Consider the following 21997-nt stretch of genomic DNA (forward strand, 5'->3'; position numbering starts at 1 on the left):
AGTCACATGATTCGTCCAAGCCTATCAAAAGTTTCCATGCCTCTGATTAGAAACCATCACGAAACTGGATACAAGGTTTACAGCAGATCACTAATGCTGGAAAAGTACAGAGTCCAGGGAAAGACGAGCTTGTAACTTTCTGGATTCTTGGAGGTTTTTTTTTTTTTTTCCTCTCTTTTTCTTAACTTTCACTCAGGGTTGTTGTAGTCTGATGTGTCCTGCCCAAGGCTTCAAAACTTGACAAGCTGCACTTCCTTCTTACACTCAATGATATTTGCTTTAAACCAAAGGACTGCCTATAGTTTCATTAAGAATGTCTTCTAATTCGGATACTGGGGATTTACAAGAATCTCTAAAGCACGGACTTACACCTATTGGTAAGTAGGAGTTGCTCTATTTATTATCTATTTATTATCCTGCTATGACACTAATACATGTAATTCAATGCCATTGATGTATTTACTATTATCAGTCACTGCTTTTCCAGTTATGTTTATTAAAAGCACGTAAGTCCACGTATATATCACACATTTATCTTTCTTGAAGTTAAAGAGGCAAATGAATATTTCAAATATTCTTATAGCCTTTGTTTTTGGATGTCATTCCACCAGCCTAAAATAGCCAGAAAACAAAAAGTACAATATATTCATTTCATCCCTAATATTTTCTGATACTTTTAAATGAGAAATAATAAACTAAAAGTTGAACCAGTTGAAACAAGTTAGCCATATGGAGTCATCCCTGATCCAACCTTAGCAAAGGCTTTCAACTGTCTGTGGAGTTTGAAGCCACACCACCGTGCATCTCATTCATTGTAGGCACTACAGAAAATTTTGCTTTTCGTTCCAAAAGACAAAATCAAAACCCAAAATCATACCGTCACTAGTTAAGAAGTTAAGGGTTACAGGTTTTCAAAATAATGAGTCTATCTTCTTTTTATAAACAGAATAAGTACACAAAGCTAATTTTCATTTTTAAAAAGTACAAGCAATGCCAAGTCACAAACGTTAATGTTACAGCAAGAACACTTTGAATTAACCCTAAAGGGTGAAAAAGAAAAGACTCCCAGACATCTGTCATTACTGCTCTGTGGGAAATCTTGCCTTTATTCCTCGGCACTCGTTTTTGAAGGCCCTAAGCCCTTTCTGTAGCACATTTCTTAGGCTTTGGAATGAATTGGAATGTCCCTGTAATTTGCAAAGGCCTGAGTTCCAGCTCTGCTGAGAAGGAAAACCAAGGTCTGGGTTTTTCCTCGTTCTCCCTTCATAACCAGCTGACTCCACTGAACGCAGTGATTGCTTTTTTATGGGTCAACTACACCCTAAAGCATATCAATTGAGGAAATGGCAAAAAAAAAAAAAAAAGTTCTGTACTTACGAAAAGGAAAACGCTGGGAAGGCAGGCAGAGTGCAACAGAATTCAATTGCTCTGCAGATAAAAAGAAAATACGGGTACAGAAATGAGCTGGAAGAGAACACAGGGGCGATTTCACATCTTTGCCCAGGGAGCAGCAGCCGGGCTCCTGGGCAAAGGGTCCCTGAAGGCGGAGGCCGCTGGGGCGAGGGCGCGCCCGAGCCGGGGGCGCGGGGACGCGCGGCGAGGCCCGGAGATGCGGGGGCGCGCGGCGAGGGCGTGCTCGGAGACGCACCCACCTGTGGATGCGAAGTCAGGGCGCGGAAATCCGGGACCGCGCTCGGGGACCCTCACTTGGCGGCGCCAGCCTGGGGTGAATGAACCGGGTGCGGCTCGGAAGGGACCGCCTTCGCGTTGCCTCGGCTCCCGCCCGGCGCTCAGGCCGCGCGGGGTCGGTGAGGGCGCGAGGCTGGACCCCCTTCACGTCTGGGGTCCGCAGGGTCCGGAGCCCCGGCGGCCGAGGGGTCGGGGTGGGGGCGGCCGCCTAATCCCGGAGGGACCGCTGGAGGCTGAGCCTCAAGAAGGTCCTGAAGAAGAGCCCAGGGGCCCACCCCGGCCCCCGAAACCCGTGCGGGCACTTTAGGGCGCCTCTAGATCACAGGCCGACCAAGAACAGTTTTCCGTTCAAAGAGCCCTCTCCCCGGACCTCATTCGAGGGCACCGTCCGCTCCGGGCCCAGGAACGCTCCCCCCACCCGCCTTACCCCCCAGGTGCCCGGGCATGGCAGCCCCGCCGGTGGCTGTGAGACGCCCTCTTTGGAACCCCCTGGTCACCTCGGGGAGGCTGCTGGCTCTGAGCATCATCTGCTCCACAGCGTAGCCTCCCGGGATGCTGGGGTGGGGGGTGTCATTCCCGGGGTGCTGGGGGCACTTTCCGGGATGCTTGGCCAGATGGTCACTCAGGGGGACAGTGCTGCATCAGCTCCTTCAGTGCGTCCCTGAAGGCCACTCGCCTCTAGAATGGGGGGGAGGGGTTCTGACAGCCCAGGGCAGGCCCACCGAGGAGAACCCCCTGGCGCAGCTCAGGGTGTCTGCAGTCCCTGGGGCTTTGATGGCAAATGGCACTTTGCGACCAGGGAGAGAAGCCCCCCAAACCGAGCCCATTGTATGTACAGTGCAGTCAGGGACTGAATTCTGCCTCAGTTTCTCTGTTCTGCTGGGAACGTGCCTGTTTATCTAAAAAGCAGTCTCTGTGGGTCCAAGCTGGCATGACAGTTTTATGTATTGGTGGTGCCATGACAACTGCATGTAGTCTGTGCTCACATAGAAAAGTGAAAATAAGACACCGATCCGTGTGTCTTCTGCCTGCAGGGCTGTCTGAGAGCATGAGAGCAGCAGACCTGGGCTATATCTAGATTGTTCCCTTCAAGGGAACTGGCCTCAGATGCCCTCCAGACTCTCGGTTTCTGGCTTAGGTTTTTTACATTCTCATAAATAGGGTGACATTACAGAGTGCTATGCAGTAATAGTTTGAGAGAGAGAATAAAGTATTTGTCTATATCAGCAAAAGAGCCAAATCCGTGTCGTAGGAAACACGTCATCTAAGGAGTAGGCAGCAACCCTCCAGCTATGTGCTCGACGTTATGGTTGATTTGTGTTAAGTTTATGTAATTCTTCTAACTAAGTGCATTTCAAAGAATATTTTACAGTCTATATAATGTTGCATATGAGCCACAGTAAGTTCTGTGTAGCTAGGGTATATAATAGGGGTTCCCTGGTGGCTCAGATGGTAAAGAATCCACCTTCAATGCAGGAAACCAAGGTTTGATCCGTGGGTCAGGAAGATCCCCCTGGACAAAGGCATGGCAACCCACTCCAACATTCTTGCCTAGAGAATCCCATGAACCAAGGGGTCTGGAGAGCTACAGTCCACGGGGTTGCGAAGAGTCAGACAGGACTGAGTGACTAAGCACGCACACACAGGGTACCTAAGACACGCAAAAGTGCTGCCTGGAGGCTGTGATGCCAGCGCTACTCTCTGGGCCCCTTGGTGCTCTCGGAGACTGATTTTATTCGGGTGATAAGCTTCGGTGAGCTCTGTGCCCTTGAGGGTCTCTGGAGCAGCGTCTCACAGTGGGCAGTAGACAGCCAGCTGTGTCGCCCTAACCTCTAGCCAGCTCCGTTCACAGTGCAGTTGAGAACACAGTCACCCACGCCCGTGCTCTGGTCCTCGAGCTGGGCTCAGGCGGCCAGTTTCGTCTGGGAAGCTGAGCCCCGGAGCCTCCTCTCCTCCCTGGCTCCTGCCCGCCTCCCAAACACTGCTTCCGAGATGCTCTGTACTGGCCTGGATCCGCAACTGTGATGGGACTTAAAGGACTTCTTTAATGAACCAAGAGAGATATACAGAGAAAGCGAGAACAGAGGCTTGGTGATGCTTTTTTCCTTTACTTGACCCTTCCACCCAGACACAATGTCTAGGGTTATCTTGGCTTTAGCCTTGAACTTGAACTGAGCTAGAGAAGGGCTCTGGGACTGTCTCCCTCCATGGTCCAACCTCCCCAAACAGCTCCTGGCATGCTCTATGCAGGGCAAGAAGCAGACATCTCGACCCCCAGTCCAGAACCTCCCTTTGAGGGTTCGTTCTTACTCCTCACCTTGTTGGAACTTCTCCGAGAAATCCACTTGGCTTCAGGGAGCTTCAGGAATTTGGGGGGCACTGTATCCAGGGAGGGCCTAGGGGAGAGCTGAATATGAATGGTGTGAATATGAGAGATGGAGTCTGGAAAACCCAAGTGGACTGAAACTGACGAGGACACTCAATAAAGTCTGCCTCCTCCTCAGTCTTTCAGGAAGCTCTGTTATGTATGTTTACATGATTCATAAGAAAAGATATATTTAACTTTTACAACTCAAATAAGCAGAACATCTGCAGATAATGTGACTGAGTCCTGAAGACAGTGTCAAACACTGTAAGACAGTGCAGTTGGCAAGAACCTTCCACTAGAAGGATCCATTTTTCATGGTCCTTAGAATGACTGGGCTTCCCAGACGGCGCTAGTGGTAAAGAGCCAGCCTGCCAAAACAGGAGACTTAGGAGTTGTGGGTTCCATTCCTGGGGCAGGAAGATCCCCTGGAGGAGGGCATGGCAACCCACTCCAGTATTCTTGCCTGGAAAATCCCATGGACAGAGGAGCCTGGCAGGCTACTGTCCATAGGGTCCCAAAGAGTCGGACATGACTGAGCAACTTAGCATGCAGAATGGCTAATGACTCCCTTCCTAAGTGTTTTCCTTACAGAGGATGCTTTGGGGGAAATTAGGGGGAAAGGGAAAAAGATTAAAAAAACTGATATTAATAACAATGTGGTGGGCTGCTCTCCTGACACGATCACCTGCATGGAAAATTTATTTTGTTTAAAAAAAGGTTTTCTTTGTGAACCTTATTTTGTTGTTTAGTCACTGAGTTGTGTCTGACTCTATGCGACCCCACAGACTGTAGCCCACCAGGCTCCTCTGTCCATGGGATTCTCCAGGCAAGAATACTGGAGTGGGTTGCCATTTCCTCCTCCAGGGGATCCTCCCAACCCAGGGATCAAACCTGGGTCTCCTGCATTGGCAGGCAGATTCTTTACCACTGAGCCACCAGCGAAGTCCAAGTCTTCTTTTACTGATGGAAAAAAAAAAAAAAAAGAACTTAGAAAGGTCAAGTGATTTAGCCAAGGTCATTCAGTTTGTCAGAAGAGTGGGCTGTAAGTGGAACCCATGGATGGGGCTCTGAAAACCGTGCATTTTCCTCAAGGTTATACCTTTCGCCCCTGTTGAAATAAAGAAGTGATGATCACAAGCAATGTTGATCTATTCAGACTTTCTTCCGAAAGGCATTTTGGACTTAAGAAAGACACTGGTCAATGGCCCTTTGTCTTCCTCCTCCATCCACAGTGCAGATCAGGTTTAGAACCCCCAAGAGTTTGAAAGGGTGGGCTCAGGCGGCATCTGGAGCCCTGAGGGCAGAGCAGCAATGGGGAGTGGGAGGCGGTTGGGGGGTGGGGTTGGGTAGAGGGCTGTATGGGGGTGTGGGGGGAGGGAGGCCCTGCTTGTCTCAGACTCTGGAATTTCCTGAAAGGATCTTTGACGTTGAGCTTGCAGCTCTGTGGCCTCTGGTGACAACGCATGGGGCCATTGAGCGGATGACCAGGAAATAGAAAATTCACAGCATCCACTTGTTATCATCAGAGGTATGAGGAAGGCAGGGAAATCCCTCAAAATGAGGGCGTTTATAGAGGACTTTTTATTCCTATATATAATAAAGGAAGTCGTTCAGTCATGTCCGACTCTTTATGACCCCCATGGACTATACAGTCCATGGAATTCTCCAGGCCAGAATACCAGAGTGGGTAGCCTTTCCCTTCTCCAGGGTATCTTCCCAACCCAGGGATCGAACCCAGGTTTCCCGCATTGCGGGTGGATTCTTTACCAGCTGAGCCACAAGGGAAGCCCAATAGATCAACATTTTACTCCTAACAAACAAGCAAATGTCTCCCGGGGGGGAGGGGACAGGGAAAGAGTTTAAACACCGCCCCCCGCCCTTTTTAAGCGCTTTGACAAAGCCGGGTGTGTCTCCCACGCCAGGCGCTAACGTGCTTTCACAGTAAACGCAGCTTCTGGCTGCGGGTCTGGGCGTCTGCAGCCTCAGGGTCCCAAGGCTCCATTGCCTCCACTGGTCTCTGTGGGCCTGGAAAGAAAACTGCTCGGAACCCGCCCCCCGCCCATCCCGTCCCCGAGGCGACGCCCCACAGTATCCAGACGAGGAACCCAGGGGAAAGCGAAAGGATTCGCCCCCAAGGCTCGGCGCACCCTGGCCACCACCTCTTAATTACGAAAGTTGTTTTCCAGTTGGATGCAGGTTGGAAAAGGACCCTCTGAATCGCACGACCCGCGACCCCTCGGGGGACCCTAACTTGCCCACGCGGCAAGTCCAGGGGGGACGGTCCCCCCGCGAGCCCCGCCTTTCCAAACCCACACTTTGCTGGGTAAGAGGCACCCACAATGCTCGACGGCCGCAGCTCAGCGGGTCCGGCACCCTTAGATTTTAAGAACCCCCTCCCCGGGGGGCTTCCCTAAGACACAGCCTCGCGGCGGTCCATCCCCGAACGGCCCCAGCCGGGGAAGGGGAAGCTGGGCAGCACGTCACCCCTTCTCTCGTGAAGCTTCCAGTCTGGCCAGAGTCAGTGGGACGTCAGTCTAGAGTTATCTAGTGCTGGGATCCGAGTTCCTGCTCCGGGGGGCTCTGGGGAGTGGGATCGCCTGGGGAGCAGCTCTCACCCAGGGCTTGGTGGTCTGCTGTGAGCCAGCAACGCCCTCGTGAATGCCACTCACCGTTCTGGTTTGTCCCCAACAACCTGGACGGGGTGGTTCCCAGAGCTGAGTTGCAGCTCACTTGTGCTTCCATTTCAATTACAGAGAGGAAAGCTAGATTACATTGGCGGATTCCCAGGTGGCGCTAGTGGTAAAGAGCCAATGCAGGAGACGTTAAGAGAGGCAGGTTCGATCCCTGGGTTGGGAAGATCCCCTGGAGGAGGGCATGGCAACCCACTCCAGTACTCTTGCCTGGAGAATCCCATGGACAGAGGAGACTGGCAGAACCCAGTTCTTAGGGTCGCAAAGAGTCAGGCAGGACTGAAGGGACTGAGCGCACAGATTAGGTTGGACCAGCACCTACCCAAGATTAGGTCCCAGCCAGCTCCTTTCGCAAGACCGGATGTCCCCGTTCACCTCGAGGGCCACCGGCTATACCAAGGTAGAACGCGCCTGGATCCCTGGGCTGGGGCAGTTCTCTGCAAAGTAGAAGTTCTGCAAGGACGCCTTCATACCAAGGACGGTAGGTTCTGATACTCCAGGCCAAAGTCTCCCCAACCTCACCTTTCCCTCGGGACAAAGATGCGAGTCTGTCCGGGGAGGGCTCGAGGGGCCTTGGTTACCCAGGAGTTGTGTCACCTTGCGTTTTCCTCGCTGGTCACGAGGGGCCGGAGATACACTGAGATGCTCCCATAGTGAGCCTGCTCGAATCGCTGTTGGCGGCCACCCCACCAGGCAGTCTTCCGGGGTGGACGGTCTAAACTGGCTGCCCTTCTACCTCCTGGACTGGAGGTTGTTTTCGAGGATGTCGGAAGTAGCTATTTACGCAGGCGTCAGAAAAAGAAAAAAAAAAACAAAACACGACTTTTCACCTATTCCAGTTTATTTTCTGAACGCTTTGGCCAATTCCACGCTCTTCGGTAACTTACGTGTCTGCAGGAAAACTTAACTCTTAAAAAAAAGTGCTTCCAGTGCGGGGGTGGGACGCCTCCACCCCAGCCACCCCGCCCTCCAGCTCGGGAGCGCGACTCCAAAGTTCTTGCTAAATTTAATTTTCAGAGGAAAGCAAAAGTGACTTCTGATGGGCTTTTCGAGTAGCAGGGGCGGAGAAATGAAACAGAGCCCGCGCTTCAGCGGTGTGTTCTGTCTCCCCCCAGGCTGGCCTGGCCTGGCCTCGGAGACTTTCTGGGGAAAGGGCGGAGGGATGGGGTGGGAATCTAGATTTCTTCTGGAGTAGACACATGCTCCGAGAAAAGTATTCCGGTTTCTCCAAAGCACCAAAAAGTCGGAATGGAGGAGGTGCTAGACATGGTTTTCAAGGATGCGTATTTGCAAGTTTTTGACGGGTTGGGATGGGTCGTGGCGGGGGGGCGGGGGGGTGCTTCCCCCACCCAGGCGCGCGAGGACAAGAATCTTCCTTGCTGTTCCTCCGGGGACCCGTGTTGTCGAGTCCAAGAAACCAGTCCTGAAAATCTTGACATTTTACGGCTTTGCAGACTGCACGCGGGAAGTGCGCGCGGCCGGCAGGCACGCCTCAGGTCAGGTCAAGGGCAGGCGGTGCCCGGCGCGCCCGGGAACGCGACGCCGAGCTGCGGGCAGGGGGAGGCGGGAGGGCCGGGCAGTAGCCTCCTCGTGGGCCGGGGGCGCGAGACCCCCTCCGCTGCTGCCCGCGGGCGCAGGGGGCGCACGGCCCCATGACGCTGAGCCTGGATAAAATATGCCGGGACTGCGCTTCTCAAGCTCGTCAAGGCTGCGGGAGCCTCCCCGAGCCATCATCTTTCGTAATTGCAACCGTCAATCAAGGCTTTAAGACAAAGTCAGAACCGGGAAGGGCGAGCCTGGAGACCGGCCCCGTAGGACGGGAGATGGAGGCGTGGGGGACGCGGGGAGCGAAGTTTGCAGGGGAGCGGAGAGCAAGTTGAGTATGTTGGGGGTGGCTGGAGCCGGAGCCGTCTCACTGGGCCTCCGGTCCCCACCAGTTAACTGCCCCGCAGCAGGGGTGGCTTCCCCGGGGCTCTCTACCGGGAGGCCGCAGAGGCCAGACGTCCCGCGCTGAGGGTGGGAGGCGTCCGCCCGCGGGCCCCGGCTTTGTGATTCCAAGGCGGTGGGTGTATACTTAGAGCGCAGACCACCCCCAGGCCTGGACTAGTAGACCACCCCGGCCCTGCCCCTCAGCCCCACCTCCCCGCCCTTCCTGGCGTCCGCGCCTCCCCCGCACTGCCCCCGGCCCCAGCCTCGCGCTGCGGCCTCTGCCACCTGGAACCATCCCCAGGTAACCTTCCCGGCACCGCGGGCGGGCTGGGCGCCTCCTCCCGGCGCTCCGCTTCCTCCAGGGTGTTCGGGGAGACGCCCAGGCCCATCCCAGGTCACAGGGCGAGCGGCTCCGGCGGAGGCCCCCTGCCCCGCGGAACTGAAGGGGCAAGGACCCGAGGGAGTGCGGGGAGGGGGAGGGGTGCGCCCGGAGCCGGCCTGCTGCCCAGACCCCACGCGGAGCGCCCGGGGGGAAAGATGACCAGCCCTCGGGTCTCTCCCGCGGGAGGTTTCCCGCCTCGTCCACTAAAGGCGGGGTTTCCACGTCCCCCGGAGGGATCGGCATAGCTCTGGCCCTCGGGACAGCCCTCTCCCGCCCCGTTCCTGGAACGAGCCCTCGGGGCCGGGGGTTCTCGGGAAGGGAAGTTTTCTCCAGGTCTGAGGCCACCTTCGCATTCGGTGCCCGTTGGGCTCGCAGCCGACCCGGCAGAGCCGTGGCCTGGACTCGACCTTCAAAGCAAGGCGAAACCTTTCCGCTGTTACACGCCTGCGCATTCTTTGAAGAGTCGATTTTAAAAAACCCTGACCCGGCCGCCTTTCTCACCCCGTCGCCGCTCCCGTTTGTGAGACAAATGGGTGCAGGTGGCTGTCTGTCACCCTCATGCCAGGCCTTTGGGGAGCGAGGAGAAGGGAGAGTGGCCTCCACACTTGTGTGGCCTCAACAGGCCCTCTCTGGGCTGAGGCTGCGCTCTGAACCTGACCCCGACCTCTGCCTGCAGCCAGGTCAGGCACTCCTCATGCGCGGGCAGAAACGGGCCATACTGCAACCCGCGGTCCTGTTAGACGCTCTGCATCCTTCTCTCAACCCTCCCGACCTCTTCCTCCTGCTCCAGCAACCGGCGGGCCTTCCCTCCCTCACTGGGGGGAGCACTAGAGCCCCCCACCCCCAGATGCCAGCCTGGTGTTGGTAAGGAGGGTCAAAGTGCCCCCAGATGCTCTCTGCAGTGGGAGGGCTTCGTAATAAACTTATTCTGAAAGTTCATGTGAATCCACACGAAAGGTGCTAGCATTGACTTGAGCCCTTTCTGAGCTTCATTCACAACGATGCTTACAACAACCAGGCAATACTGAAAATGACTGACTGTGATATTGTCACCAAAATCTGAGCATCAGAATGATCACTGATGTCGGCAACTGCAACCCACTCCCCTTTACCACCTAAGGGGCGGCCTTCTCACCAAGTTGAAAGGTTTTCGTGAAACCTGCAGATGCTACTAAAACTGAGGTCTGAATAACTTCGACTCTGAGTACTGTATGTTAAGCAGCAAAGTGACAGGTCAGTTCTGAGAGGCAGCAGTGTGTGAATGGCCAGGCCTGGGATGTGGTGAGCAACCCATTTCATTCAAAAGTGTGGATTATGTATGGCAGTGATTGGAGTACTTTTCAATTCATCAGATACTGGACTGGCCAGTTTTAGTATGTGATCTCTATGCCATTCACACAGAATAAATTCAGAGCCTTTGAGATTCAAATTCACCCCCTTGTGGGTGGACTCTCAGCTGATACTGAATATGAGGCGTTTCACATGCAGTCAGGAGGCTGGGGATAGAGTGTTTTCATCTTGTTGAGATGAGATCTGAAAACTTTGAAGATGGGGCTGGGCTGGTGTGGAAGAGCTTGCATAACAGATGGTTCTTTAAAACTTTTTTTCAAGTGCTGGGCCTCTGGGCCTCAAGTGGCCCGTCCCACCCCAGAGACCTGCGGATGAAGAGGAAGCCGGCGCTGCTCTTTGCATTCAGTATGGAAACACGGCTCACTAACATTTTAGGAAGTCTGTCGCCAGCCTGATCTGGGGTCTCGAGGAGGCGGGTGGTGTTTATAAATGAGCGAAGGAGCTGGAGGAGAATGGGGGGCTGGGGAGGGCCGTTCGGATTCGAGGCAATTGCGCCAACTCTCGGCGACACGGCTGTTCGCTCCTGAGCAGGTGGACCGCGCCGCTGGGCCCCTCTGGGGGCGGGGTGGGGGGCTGTGGACTCGTTGCCGAGGGGAATGGGGCCCGGAGACCCTGGAGCGCAGACCAGCTCTTCTTTTCTCTCCTGGTTTGTTGAAACGCGTTCAACTCCCCCTCACCTAGCGCGCACGGTGGGCGCACCCCCGCGGGCTTCCCCCCTTCGCGCCGACACCTCCAACCAGCTTCTCCTCGGCCGCCGCGCTCAGGCAGAGGTCGCCTCTCAGCCGCTCTAAGACCCGCCGCGCGCACATCCCCCGCCCCGGGCGGTGTGGGAGGGGGCGAGGCGGGGTGAAGAGGTTGGGGCGGCGAGGGGCCGGGAAGCCTGGGCCTCGTCCTCATTGGCTGGCGCCTGGGGTCCGACCCGAGTCCGGAACCCGCGTCCCCATCCCCGGCCCTCACCCCTCATCCCGGCCTCCCCCGACCCGGTCCTCCTCCCCTCCCTCTCCCCCACCCCCAGCCTCGCCGCCCCGGGGCTGCAGAGGACCGCTCCCGGACGGGAGTGGACTAGGCGGCGGAGGGAGGCTGGAACTTCCAGCTCCACGCCTGAGAGTGAGCGAGAGGGAGGCAGACACGGGAGAGGGGCGGAGAGGAGACGGAGGCCAGAGACCGCGCGAGCGGGAGACCCTGCGGATCCCGAGCGGAGGGCAGCAGAGGGCGGGGTGCGGGTCGCCGAGCCGAGCCGTCCGGGAGCCGCGGCGGCAGCAGCAGCAGCAGCTCGGCCGCCGCCTCCGCTGCGCGCCCGGAGCTCGGCCGGACGCGCCCCCGCGCCCCCGGCAGCTGCGCCCTAGCCGAGCCGGGCCCCCCGGCCCGGACGCAGTCTTCGCTCGGTGCCCGCCGCTTCCTCCTCGCGGTTCAGGGGCGGCTGAGGAGCAGCGAACCTGGACGGGGCTCCGGGGTCCTGACGGCAGCCCCGGAGGCCACGGGGACGCGCTCCGGAGCGCCTGCGAGAGAGCAGCCGGCCGGCCGCCCCCTCCTTCTTCCCGGCGGAGTTGAAGCCGTGCCGCCCGCATTCAGGTGCAAGGCTTCCGGACGGACACGGACCCCTTGCCCCCGCCCGCGGCCGCCTTGTCATGCTGCCCAAAGTGGAGACGGAAGCCCTGGGACTGGCTCGGTCGCATGGGGACCAGGGGCAGATGCCGGAAAACATGCAAGGTAAGGAGGCGCTCGCGGCGCGCGGCTCCCGCGGCTCCCCCGCCCCCGGCTCGCCCCGCGGGCTGCAGCCGCCGGCCCCGCGCGGGCGCTGGACTGACCGCCCGGCGCTCGCCGCCGCGGGGCTGCTGGGCTGCGGGGCGGCGCGCGGGCGTCGGGCCCCGTCCCCAGGGAAGGCATAAAAGTTTATGGCTCTTGAACAATGCGGGGCGGGGATTTTCCGAGCAATGCCTAATTGGCCGCTTCTAATTAAGAAGAGAGGCTTCGAGCTCCGGCGACCGAAGCCGGGGCAGCCTCTGTCTAGAGATCTAATTATTCCAACGATCCTTCTAAGAAATGGAACTAATCTCGGGAAGCCCGAGCAGGTTCCCGGTCACTCGAATCGGGGGAACTTGAACCAGTGCTCTTGAGTGCAGAAGAACCCTCTGCCTGGGAAAGTCAGCTGCAGAAAGGGCAGGACCTCGGGGAGAGCTGGCTTAGCGGTGTCAGGACGCCAGGGCACCCTGCAGCCCCGGCGCACCCGGGGAGTCGGCTGGCATTGGAACAACTTCTTAAAACGGCAGGCAGAACTGGAAAGAACCAGTTGTCTCCAGCCGGGCACTGCGGAGTGAGTGCAGGGCGGGGGCGGCGGCTTAGCTTCCAGCCTCTTCGGTCGGATACCTGGGAACGTGGAAGTCCCGTTTGTTTCCCAAGCTTTTGATTGCTAACAACAAGCGCGAGGCCGAATGGCAAATCCCGTAGGCTGTATTTTCGCCACGTTCCAAAAGAAGCGATTCTAGACCCTGGCCGTGTTAAGCCCTTCAGAAGTTTATCGCAGTTGCTCGGGGCCAGGGAGGGAACAATGCTAGGAAAAGTCTCCGGTGCCCTTCCAACCTCGCCCCTGCCAGCGCGCAGGATGTGCGGGCCGGCGGGCCTGTGATTCCGAGCGCTTCCTGCCATCCCCTCGAGTGAACTTGAAAGGGCCGGGGACGCGCCGAGAGCAGAGTTCAGGGCTGGCGCCCGCGGCGGTGCGAGAGAGGCGGCGCGGGACCCGGGGCCTGAGGTCGCCCCGCTGTTTGGAGACGAGGGACGGCGGGAGGGCGTGCGTCCCCGCCGGTGGGGTCGGTCATGGCTAGAGGATCCTGGGGTCTCGCCCAACCTCCAGGGAGGGCCGTGGAAGTCCCCGGGGACCGAGCCCTTAGAGTCTAACCTGTAGGCTGGCTGCCCCGGGGAGGACCCGGTTGGCCCAAAGAGGCTTTCCCGCCGGGCACCTGGGATTCTGCGAAGCGGGCCCAGGGGAAGCAGCCCCGGGGCGCCGCATCGGGCCCCTCGGCCGCCACTGCCGAGGAATGTCCCTTGGGCGCCCTCGGAGCCGGCGAGATGCTGGCGTCCAAGGGAAAGTTTCGGCTTCTCCTTCCCGTGCGCGATTCTGAGCGCCTCGGGAAAAGAAGCGCAGGGAGAAGTTGGAGCAGGAAGTCGGGTGGGGGGAAGACGGGAGGAAGATAGCACTGTGGTATTTTCTTTGTAAAATTCGAGAGGGCCGTTCCTGACCCGATCCAGTGCCCGGGGCAGACAGCCGGCCTTCCCTGGTGCCTGGGGCTCTGGGACGTCGCCGGCTGCTTGCTCAGCCCTGGGGTGGAAAGCGCCCGGCGCGGCTTCCTCCAGGCGACGCGCGGCCTGCGGCCCGAGGGGAGCCCCTGGGGACGCGGACTCCACGCCCTGGCCTGGGCCGCGCCGCGGTCCGAACCGTGGCGGGTGGGGGAGAGGTGCAGCAAAGGGACCCCCTACCGGGTCCCGGACGGTTCGGGGAACTCGTCCACGTGCCTGGGCGGCCTCTGCCGTCCCAGGCGCCGGCGTCCCCCGCTGCTTTCTCAAGACCGGGACTTCTTTGCTCGAATGCATTGGATTCTCTGAAGACTCACTCGAGCTACAGCACGTGGGCGCCTCTGAAAGATGCCCGGGTCTCGCACCACGGCGTCGGTCTCCCCACGCGGCCTCGGTCTTGGAATTTTCCAAGAGGGTCCCCAGCCTCGGTCTTTAGGATGTCGGATCCCGAGGTGCACACCGGGTCCCCTACCTCTTCGCACCTCTCTGGGGCTAAGTGAAGAGTTTACTTTGCTGGGGAAAGGGGGAAGGAGAAAGGCGAAAGGCATACACTTGGAAAAGTACACTTTTTCCCCTGTCCGAAAACACGCCTGGAGACAACAGTCACGACCTTTCAGGAGAGTGAGGCTATGAACAAACTTCTGGAAACCTCAGCCTCAGCCAAAGCCCAGGCTCCCCAAACCCGAGCGGGGACCTCCCTTGGCCCCCGCGAGAGGACTGCGCTCTGTATCTCTATTTCTATTTCTCGGAGCTCAGACGCCTGCCTCGGCTTTTCCCATCTTTTCCTGGAACCCCCCCTCCCCAAACTCCGGTAACTCATCCCGATCTACGCCCCAACCCAGGACTCCATGTCTCGGGAGAGGCTCCCGGTAGGGGGGTCAGTCGAGAAGCGCGGCTAGGGACCCCCCCCCCCAAAGGCCCTTTCCAGAAGCCCCCAGAACCCGTAAACAAAACAGAACTGTATTAAACACACACACACACACACACACAACTCTTTGGCCAGGAGGCCACAGTGGTGCTGGAGTGTCCTGGCACTTTGGGGACGGGTGGGGGGCCTGTTGTCTCCCTTTCCTTTTCGGTAAACAAATCAGAGGAAACTCCTGCCGGCTCTCAGTTCCCCCATCCCCCGCCCAGCCCCGCCCCGCCCCCTGAAAATGCCACTGATTAACTTAAAACAAACTTGACTGGGGCGTTCGTGCGCCTGTGTGTAGCCCCAAGTTGAGCAAGGGGCGAGAGGCAAGTGCGCCCCGGGGTTCGCAGGAGGTGCCCGGAGGCTTCGGGCGGCGGCCGGGCCGCGCGGACCTGCCCTCGGCGTCCCCCGCCTTCCCCGGCCCGTGGCCCGCGCTGCGAGGCTCCCCCGGCGTGGACCGAGTCTCCGGGAGGGGCCGGATCAGGTATTACCTGGGTCTCCCGGCCTCCGCCCCTCCCGCGCAGTTTTTCTCGGTCTTAGAGCTGCGAAGACGCCTTCCCCGGACTGCGTCCGGAGCTGGACGGTTACCCGATCCCTGCAGGGAGCCGCGCGAAGCTGCCGCCTGATTTCTGTTTAACAGGGGAGCTCGAGGTGTTTATATTTTGCAGTGATGATCGGAAACATGTGAAGTTCATTAAAGGACTTCAGTACTTCGCGACGAAACCAAACTCTCGTGTGTATCTTTTGCTTTCCTTCTTTTCCTTCTTTTTTTCTTTCCCTTTACGTCCGTGCTCCCTCCCCTTTTTCTAGTAATTTTTACAGTAGATTTTCAAAAGTGCAGAGATCAAAGCCCAACCAGTACGTAACTGGGTGTTTGGATTAATCTAACAGCTCTGAACGCTGGGAGCCTCGGGCTGTGGCTGGAACAGAGCTGCTGACGAAGTGTCCGGGGCTCCCCGTTCCGGGTGCAGGTTGGGCGTTGCTTTCACTCAGACACCTAAGGCTCGGGGAACTGTGGGCAAACCCGGTTCCAGTGAGAGGATGACGCTGTGTGCTGCTTTCTCTTCCTTAGGAAAAGGTGACGTTTTGGAACTTATCAGCAAGGCGATTTAAAAGGAATTCTAAGTTGTTACTTTATGCAGTTCGTGTTTCTTTTCTGGATCTCTTTTGCAGAGTTAAGAGACTTGTGTTCAACAGTGGTCAGCTTAAGAATGTTTAACAAAAGAATTTAGAATTATTTTTAAATTAAAATAATGTAAAGTGCTTACTCATTGATGCCAAAAGAGGTTTTGCTTTGACTGTAAAAATAACTCTGCGGTACACCTGTAAGACATTTGTATTTTCTGTTTTACCTGGTGATGTCTGCCCTCCAGTCACCAACCGCTTCCTTTTGCAGGATTGAAACCTACCTAGTAAGTTAATCGGGTGTGTGCATCCCTCTTCTTGTTTCAGTGTCCCCGTTTAAAATGGTGAATTACTCCTATGATGAAGATCTTGAGGAGCTCTGTCCGGTGTGCGGAGACAAAGTGTCTGGGTACCATTACGGGCTCCTCACCTGTGAAAGCTGCAAGGTGTGCTTCTGCGTTGCTACCTGAGAAATGTAATGTTCAAACCAAAATAAACCACTGGACCACTTCTTCAGGCTAAATGTAGGCTGTCTTTTTTGGACTCAAAAATGAGAGAGGGAAAGAGTGAGTCTTAGTGAGATGATTCTTAGAAATATGTGTCTGATTTAATCCCCAAAGCAAAGAAATTTATGCTGTTTAGAAAACTTTGCCAGTGTCACGACTTTAAAATAGTTTATTGCAGGAAAGTGATGTAGCTGTAGAAAGGCTTCTATTTCTAACAGTCCAGAATATTGATTTTGCTTGACTTATATATATTTAAAGCATCGTTGTTCTTGAGAGCCAACATGACAAAGTATTTCCCAAATACATTTTAACTTCAGAGTATTCTGTGCTACACATCCAAACATTTTTTATCCACAGATATAAAAGTCTAAATTCCCAGCTGCATGATTTCATCCTGATTTATTCTAAAAATAATTTTTAAGACTTTGGGAATTTATATCAGAAAGAATAGAAACCAGATCTTAAGTTTATAATATGAGTAGTTTTAAGTATATGGTGACTTATTTAAATGCAAGAGTTTTTAATATGTGAGATGTACTGTATTATTACTAATAACATCAACTATACAGTAAGGATTTATCTCAGACTTTTTTCATATATTCTCAGTAAATTTAATACTCCTTATTTTTCAACATTTTTAAAAGTAGAAAACTCAGTACAATTACTAAACCACTGCCAAGAAAATCTCTTCTCTTTTTTTATAACAAAGTAAGATGGTTTCACTTTGTGGTCAGTAGGGCAAACAGAGAATATACCATCTAAGCAGTTACTGTGTTATAAAGCTACAGATTTTATTTCTGATTAATTCTTTTGGGTGAAATATAAGGAAGGCATACACTCTGCTAAAACCCAGTTCTCTGCTCTACATGCTTTTTTCCCTCATAAGTTTCACCTTTTTCTTTGCAGTTCCCCAACTTCATGTATTCCAATGGAATTATGAACATTTTCCACATTTTTCCATTTTATTCTTTAAATGCTTTTGCTTTTAACTCTTTAGTGCTGACGTTTATAAAACATCTGAAGTGTTTTGTTATTTCATTTTTTCTATTGGTATTTTACTGTAGTTTGCCACCAAAATTATATCAGACTACGTAAAAATAATTCAGCTCTCTAAAAGTACCTTGTCTGGAACATGAAGGTTAATAAGGAAAAAAAAAAAAAAAAAAACTCCTGATCAATATAGCATGTATTTTCCCCTGAATGTTGAGATAAAACTGTGTGTAGACAAAGCTCTCCAAGATTTGATGTGATTCTTGTGAAGAATAACTCTGATGTCAGAAAAATCTCCACCATAGCCTGGTTTTGAAGGGTTGATCTTGTTAAAACGTGAAACAAGCCACAGAACCACATAAGGACTCAAACGGTGCAATAAAAAGATTTACTGGTGATTTCCTTAAAATGAAACAATAGAAGAGACGGGTGTTAGCTTTATAATATGTCTTACTGTTTTCTCTTATAGGGCTTTTTTAAGCGAACAGTCCAAAATAATAAAAGGTACACGTGTATAGAAAACCAGAACTGCCAAATTGACAAAACACAGAGAAAGCGTTGTCCTTACTGTCGATTTCAAAAATGTCTAAGTGTTGGAATGAAGCTAGAAGGTAAGTTTTTTCTAAAGACTGCTGCCTGTTCAAATTCTCCAAGGACATAGGATTTAAAACAACATTGTACTTATAACATGGTAACAGTATTTTCTTGGTCTTTTAACACTATTGACAATAATATCTTTTTACATTTTGTCAGCAGTATAGTCTGAGTCTCATTTAAAGGCTGGTGAAATCTACCAGGAAAAAAGTTTTTAACATTGGCGTTTCGCCTCCCCACCTCATTTTTTAGTTTGAGAAGCAGATGCATTTCATAGGGTAGATGAAAGCAAGACCAATGTGATTCAGCTGAGAACAAGTAAAAATAATTTGCCAAAATATTTTTTAAAGTCCTTTAAAGGTTTCAGATCAGGATGCCCTAGTAAAAAAGTTTGATTTTAATCTTTTTAAATAGGTTAACTTGTCTTGATTGTTACTATTAGTTTCATGATTCCTGAATAAGAGTTAAAACCTTTAATTATAAAGAGATTTTTCTCATGGAGAGTATCATTTTTGATTGTGTAGGAAAGCACAATTTTTTTAAGATGATGACTGAGCCTGCAAAATTAAAAAAAAATTTTTTTTTGAGAATCAGGAAACATGAAAATTAATGAACTGTCATGTCGGTAGCAGTGGTTTGACGAGAACAAGAGAGTGGCTCCCCCAAAGCCACATTAAGCTTTGTGTTGAAAAAGGAGGATCTGCGTTTATACTGTACAGACTGGAGGAAGTAAAGTTAATATGTGACTGCTATAAATAACCTGTAGTTCATGGATGTTATGGTGTGTTGCTGGTTTTCAGTCTCTGACCCACTGACTTTCCACAGATTGCATATACTGTAAATAAAGTAATAAGAAGGGATACAGACCCCAGAGATGTGCCGGATGCGGGGGCCCATTCCATTTGATCAGTGAGACACAGACTAGTTGTCTTTGGGGCTTTTTTGTTGCATGGCACTCAGACTTGATGGAAATACTCAAAAAATTTCAAATACTCTGCAGAAATTGCTAATAGATTCCTTCCCAATAGAAGAGGCCCCGTGGGTTATCTGGGGACTGTGATGAGATTGAGAAAGGATGTAACTGCTTGTCAGTTTCTTCATTACCAATCACTTTATTATTTTCCAAACAGCAAAACAGTGTGGTAGATGCTTATGCTAGTATGAGACTCGGAAGATAAAATGTTAAAAATTAAACGTTGTGATCGTTGATTAAAAAAGAAAAAGGAAGAGGTTGCCTTTCTCTAGCTTAAAAAGTGTGCTTTCTTAATAGGAAGTCACTTGTGGTGCGTGTTCATACTTTGTTCACAGTGAGAAGAAACAGTCGAATATTCAATAAATATCATCCAGATGAAAAACTCTTTATTATCTTGTGTGGTATTCTGGGTGCCCAGCATTCACAATAAATTTTTAATGCTGTACTAATCCGAAGATAAAAAGCTCCAGAACTTAACCTCCAGCAATTTCACCATGTCACAGGCTGTCAGAGGTGCTGTGTCTGGTCTAATTGCCGGTGGTCACTGTGAGCCAGCAGAGACCCACTACGGATATTGCTGGACGTGGCCCCGGACACCGCCCGGTACCGGGACGGTGGACCGTTCCGACAGCTTCGCAAATGAATCTGCTTTCGTTAGGTCCGGTTCTGCTTAATTGAAAACAATGCCCGGTGGCTACCTGGTGTGTGCCCGTCAAGTCTGGGTGAGGATGGTTTCCCGAGAAGAGCGTGTACCTAGCGATTTTGCAGCAAATTAGCCAAAAAGAATTTGAGAGAGGAAGCTGTTCTCAGGAGAAATAGTCACAATTTGATCCAGTAATGGCCCCTTTGATTTGGGGGGGTGGTGCGCCCTCTGAGTAGTTTGTGTTTCCATAACGAGAAGCCCAGCCTTGCTGGCAGGACAGAATCCGATCCTCGTCCTTAGCAATACCCCAGGGGTAGCAAGGACTAGGAGTGTCTTCAGTCCACCAAAGGGTTAATGTGTCCCCACATAGCCGAAATATTTTTTTGATGACAAACACACTTGGAGGAAAGAATTCATAAATAAAGAGGACATGGCTTTTTCTGGGACTCTTTGAGAGCTATTGTGGTGAAAATAACCACATACAGACCACTTCTGGTCCATTTTGAGCCTAACTATCCGGAGATCGGGACAGTGCTCAGGACTTACATCTTATTTATACCCTTCCTTCCTTTTTTTTGTTTTTTCATGCCCACACCAACAGCGGTAAGGGCAGACCGAATGCGCGGAGGAAGGAATAAGTTCGGGCCCATGTACAAGAGGGACAGGGCCCTGAAGCAGCAGAAGAAAGCCCTCATCCGGGCCAACGGACTGAAGCTGGAAGCCATGTCTCAGGTGATCCAAGCCATGCCCCCCGAGCTGAGCATCTCCTCTGCGATTCAGAACATCCACTCTGCCTCCAAAGGCCTACCTCTGAACCACGCTGCCTTGCCCCCTACAGACTACGACCGGAGCCCCTTTGTGACCTCCCCCATCAGCATGGCCATGCCCCCTCACGGCAGCCTGCCCGGGTACCAGACCTACAGCCACTTTCCCAGCCGCGCCATCAAGTCCGAGTACCCCGACCCCTACACCAGCTCCCCGGAGTCCATCATGGGCTACTCCTACGTGGATAGTTACCAGACCAGCTCCCCGGCCAGCATCCCCCACCTCATCCTGGAACTGCTCAAGTGTGAGCCCGACGAGCCCCAGGTGCAGGCCAAGATCATGGCCTACCTGCAGCAGGAGCAGGCCAACCGCGGCAAGCACGAGCGGCTCAGCACGTTCGGGCTCATGTGCAAGATGGCAGACCAGACGCTGTTCTCCATCGTGGAGTGGGCCCGCAGCAGCGTCTTCTTCAGGGAGCTCAAGGTACGTGCCGGCCGCCGGGGCGCAGGGCTCCGCTTCCCTCCGCGCGGCCCGGCCTTGTGCCGCTGCACAGGGTCTGGGTGCCGCGCACACGTTGTCCTTCCTTCCTTGTAAAGCGGTGTTTCAGACCTTGACTTCAGAACTGCCGGGGCTTCCCTCTATGCGCCTGTATTTTCTGCAGCTCTCCGTTTAGGGGCGTGGCATTTAATGTCACACACGGTAAACTTAGTTGGGATTTTTTTTGCTGAACAGGAAAAATGCTATTCCCTCTCCCTTATTTTTACCTTATTCCCTCTGCCTTGGTTTATGGCTGAAACATTGAGGCCGATGTGAAACAATGAAACAGAGCGCAGTAAACTTTTGAAGAATTACCAAGTAAGGGGCTCTATTATAATGGTGCCAATTGAGAAGGAAAAAATGCCAACATTTCGTTGTGTTTAGACGCTAGAGAAGCCAAATGGTACCGCTGGTTAAGACTATCAAGTAGGTATTTCCTGCCTGTTTACCTTGACATTAGGTTGGTAAACCTTTTGTTTTCGGAGCAGATTCCAATAGGATGTTTACTGCCTTTGGCTGCGGAATGAGCCCCGTGTGAGTGCTAGTCTGCTTGGCTGGGCTTTGGTTCTCATAATCTGTGTCTGTCGTTGATTTTAATGGATTGGTACATTGTAAACACAGTCCTTGTTTGTACAAGGATCTCTGTTTAACTACATAATTATTTTATTTCCTGAAACTGAAGACTGAATTAATATGGGAAAGTTGTAATGAAGTTTGGGATCATGGAGCAACTCCAGGACCGCCAGTAGCAGCGTTGGGTGGGCAGTGGTTTCATTCTCTGCGTTAAAGACAGAACTGAACTCTGGGCTTGATTTCTAGTCTATCTGTTATAAAATCAATTTCTCCCTGTTACCGTGGTGGCTTCAGCCTTTAGGAGGAGATTTTAAAATCTCTGCAAGGAGGAGAGTATAAAGCAGACTTTTCATTTAAAGGTTCTGTCTAAAGCTGTGTGCATGTGGATGGGCTGGAGTGTGGAAACCACGTCCAAATGGAAAACGCGGCTTTCCACGGCCACCTTCCCTCGACACCCGTGATCTGAAACAGGAGAGTTATCTGAACGGGCCCGGGCGAGTCGCTGGGCCGCCGTCGGGTCTAGCCCTGCTCCGGGGCGCCTGTCCCGCGTGTGCAGAGGGCCGATGGTGGGGTTCCCACCGGGACTGAGCAAGGTGCCCTGTTGGCTGGCAGACCAGACCCTGTGGCGTGGAACCACCCTGGTGTCATCAGGTGCTTATCATCAACAAGCAACGCTTTCTTG

General features: G+C 53.2%; 1 protein-coding gene and 1 long non-coding RNA gene across 12 annotated transcripts in view; one reads left to right on the forward strand and one right to left on the reverse strand.

Moving 5' to 3' along the window:
* LOC133228211 (uncharacterized) overlaps positions 1 to 8064 on the reverse strand; it is a 71045-nt gene extending 62981 nt beyond the window's left edge. The window contains exons 1-3 of one of the 6 annotated variants that reach the window (XR_009730132.1): positions 6727 to 8061; positions 4007 to 4085; positions 1378 to 1428 (exon numbers count right to left, since the gene is read on the reverse strand). This is a non-coding gene — a long non-coding RNA (uncharacterized LOC133228211). Of the gene's footprint in view, positions 1 to 1377; positions 1429 to 4006; positions 4097 to 6726 lie in introns of all 6 variants that reach the window. The other 5 variants (XR_009730130.1, XR_009730134.1, XR_009730133.1 and 2 more) reach the window with 5 other exon arrangements.
* The window catches only part of NR5A2 (nuclear receptor subfamily 5 group A member 2), a 128481-nt gene continuing 106544 nt past the window's right edge, over positions 61 to 21997 (forward strand). The window contains exons 1-5 of one of the 6 annotated variants that reach the window (XM_061383719.1): positions 84 to 377; positions 11981 to 12118; positions 16062 to 16180; positions 17700 to 17841; positions 20042 to 20688. In XM_061383719.1, the coding sequence (XP_061239703.1) occupies positions 314 to 377; positions 11981 to 12118; positions 16062 to 16180; positions 17700 to 17841; positions 20042 to 20688 (1110 nt within the window). In that variant the 5' untranslated portion in view covers positions 84 to 313. Of the gene's footprint in view, positions 378 to 8130; positions 8244 to 11980; positions 12119 to 15243; positions 15343 to 15505; positions 15688 to 16061; positions 16181 to 17699; positions 17842 to 20041; positions 20689 to 21997 lie in introns of those variants that run through there. The other 5 variants (XM_061383716.1, XM_061383715.1, XM_061383718.1 and 2 more) reach the window with 5 other exon arrangements.

Source organism: Bos javanicus, chromosome 16 (assembly GCF_032452875.1).
Source record: "Bos javanicus breed banteng chromosome 16, ARS-OSU_banteng_1.0, whole genome shotgun sequence".
Taxonomy (NCBI): Eukaryota; Metazoa; Chordata; class Mammalia; order Artiodactyla; family Bovidae; genus Bos; species Bos javanicus.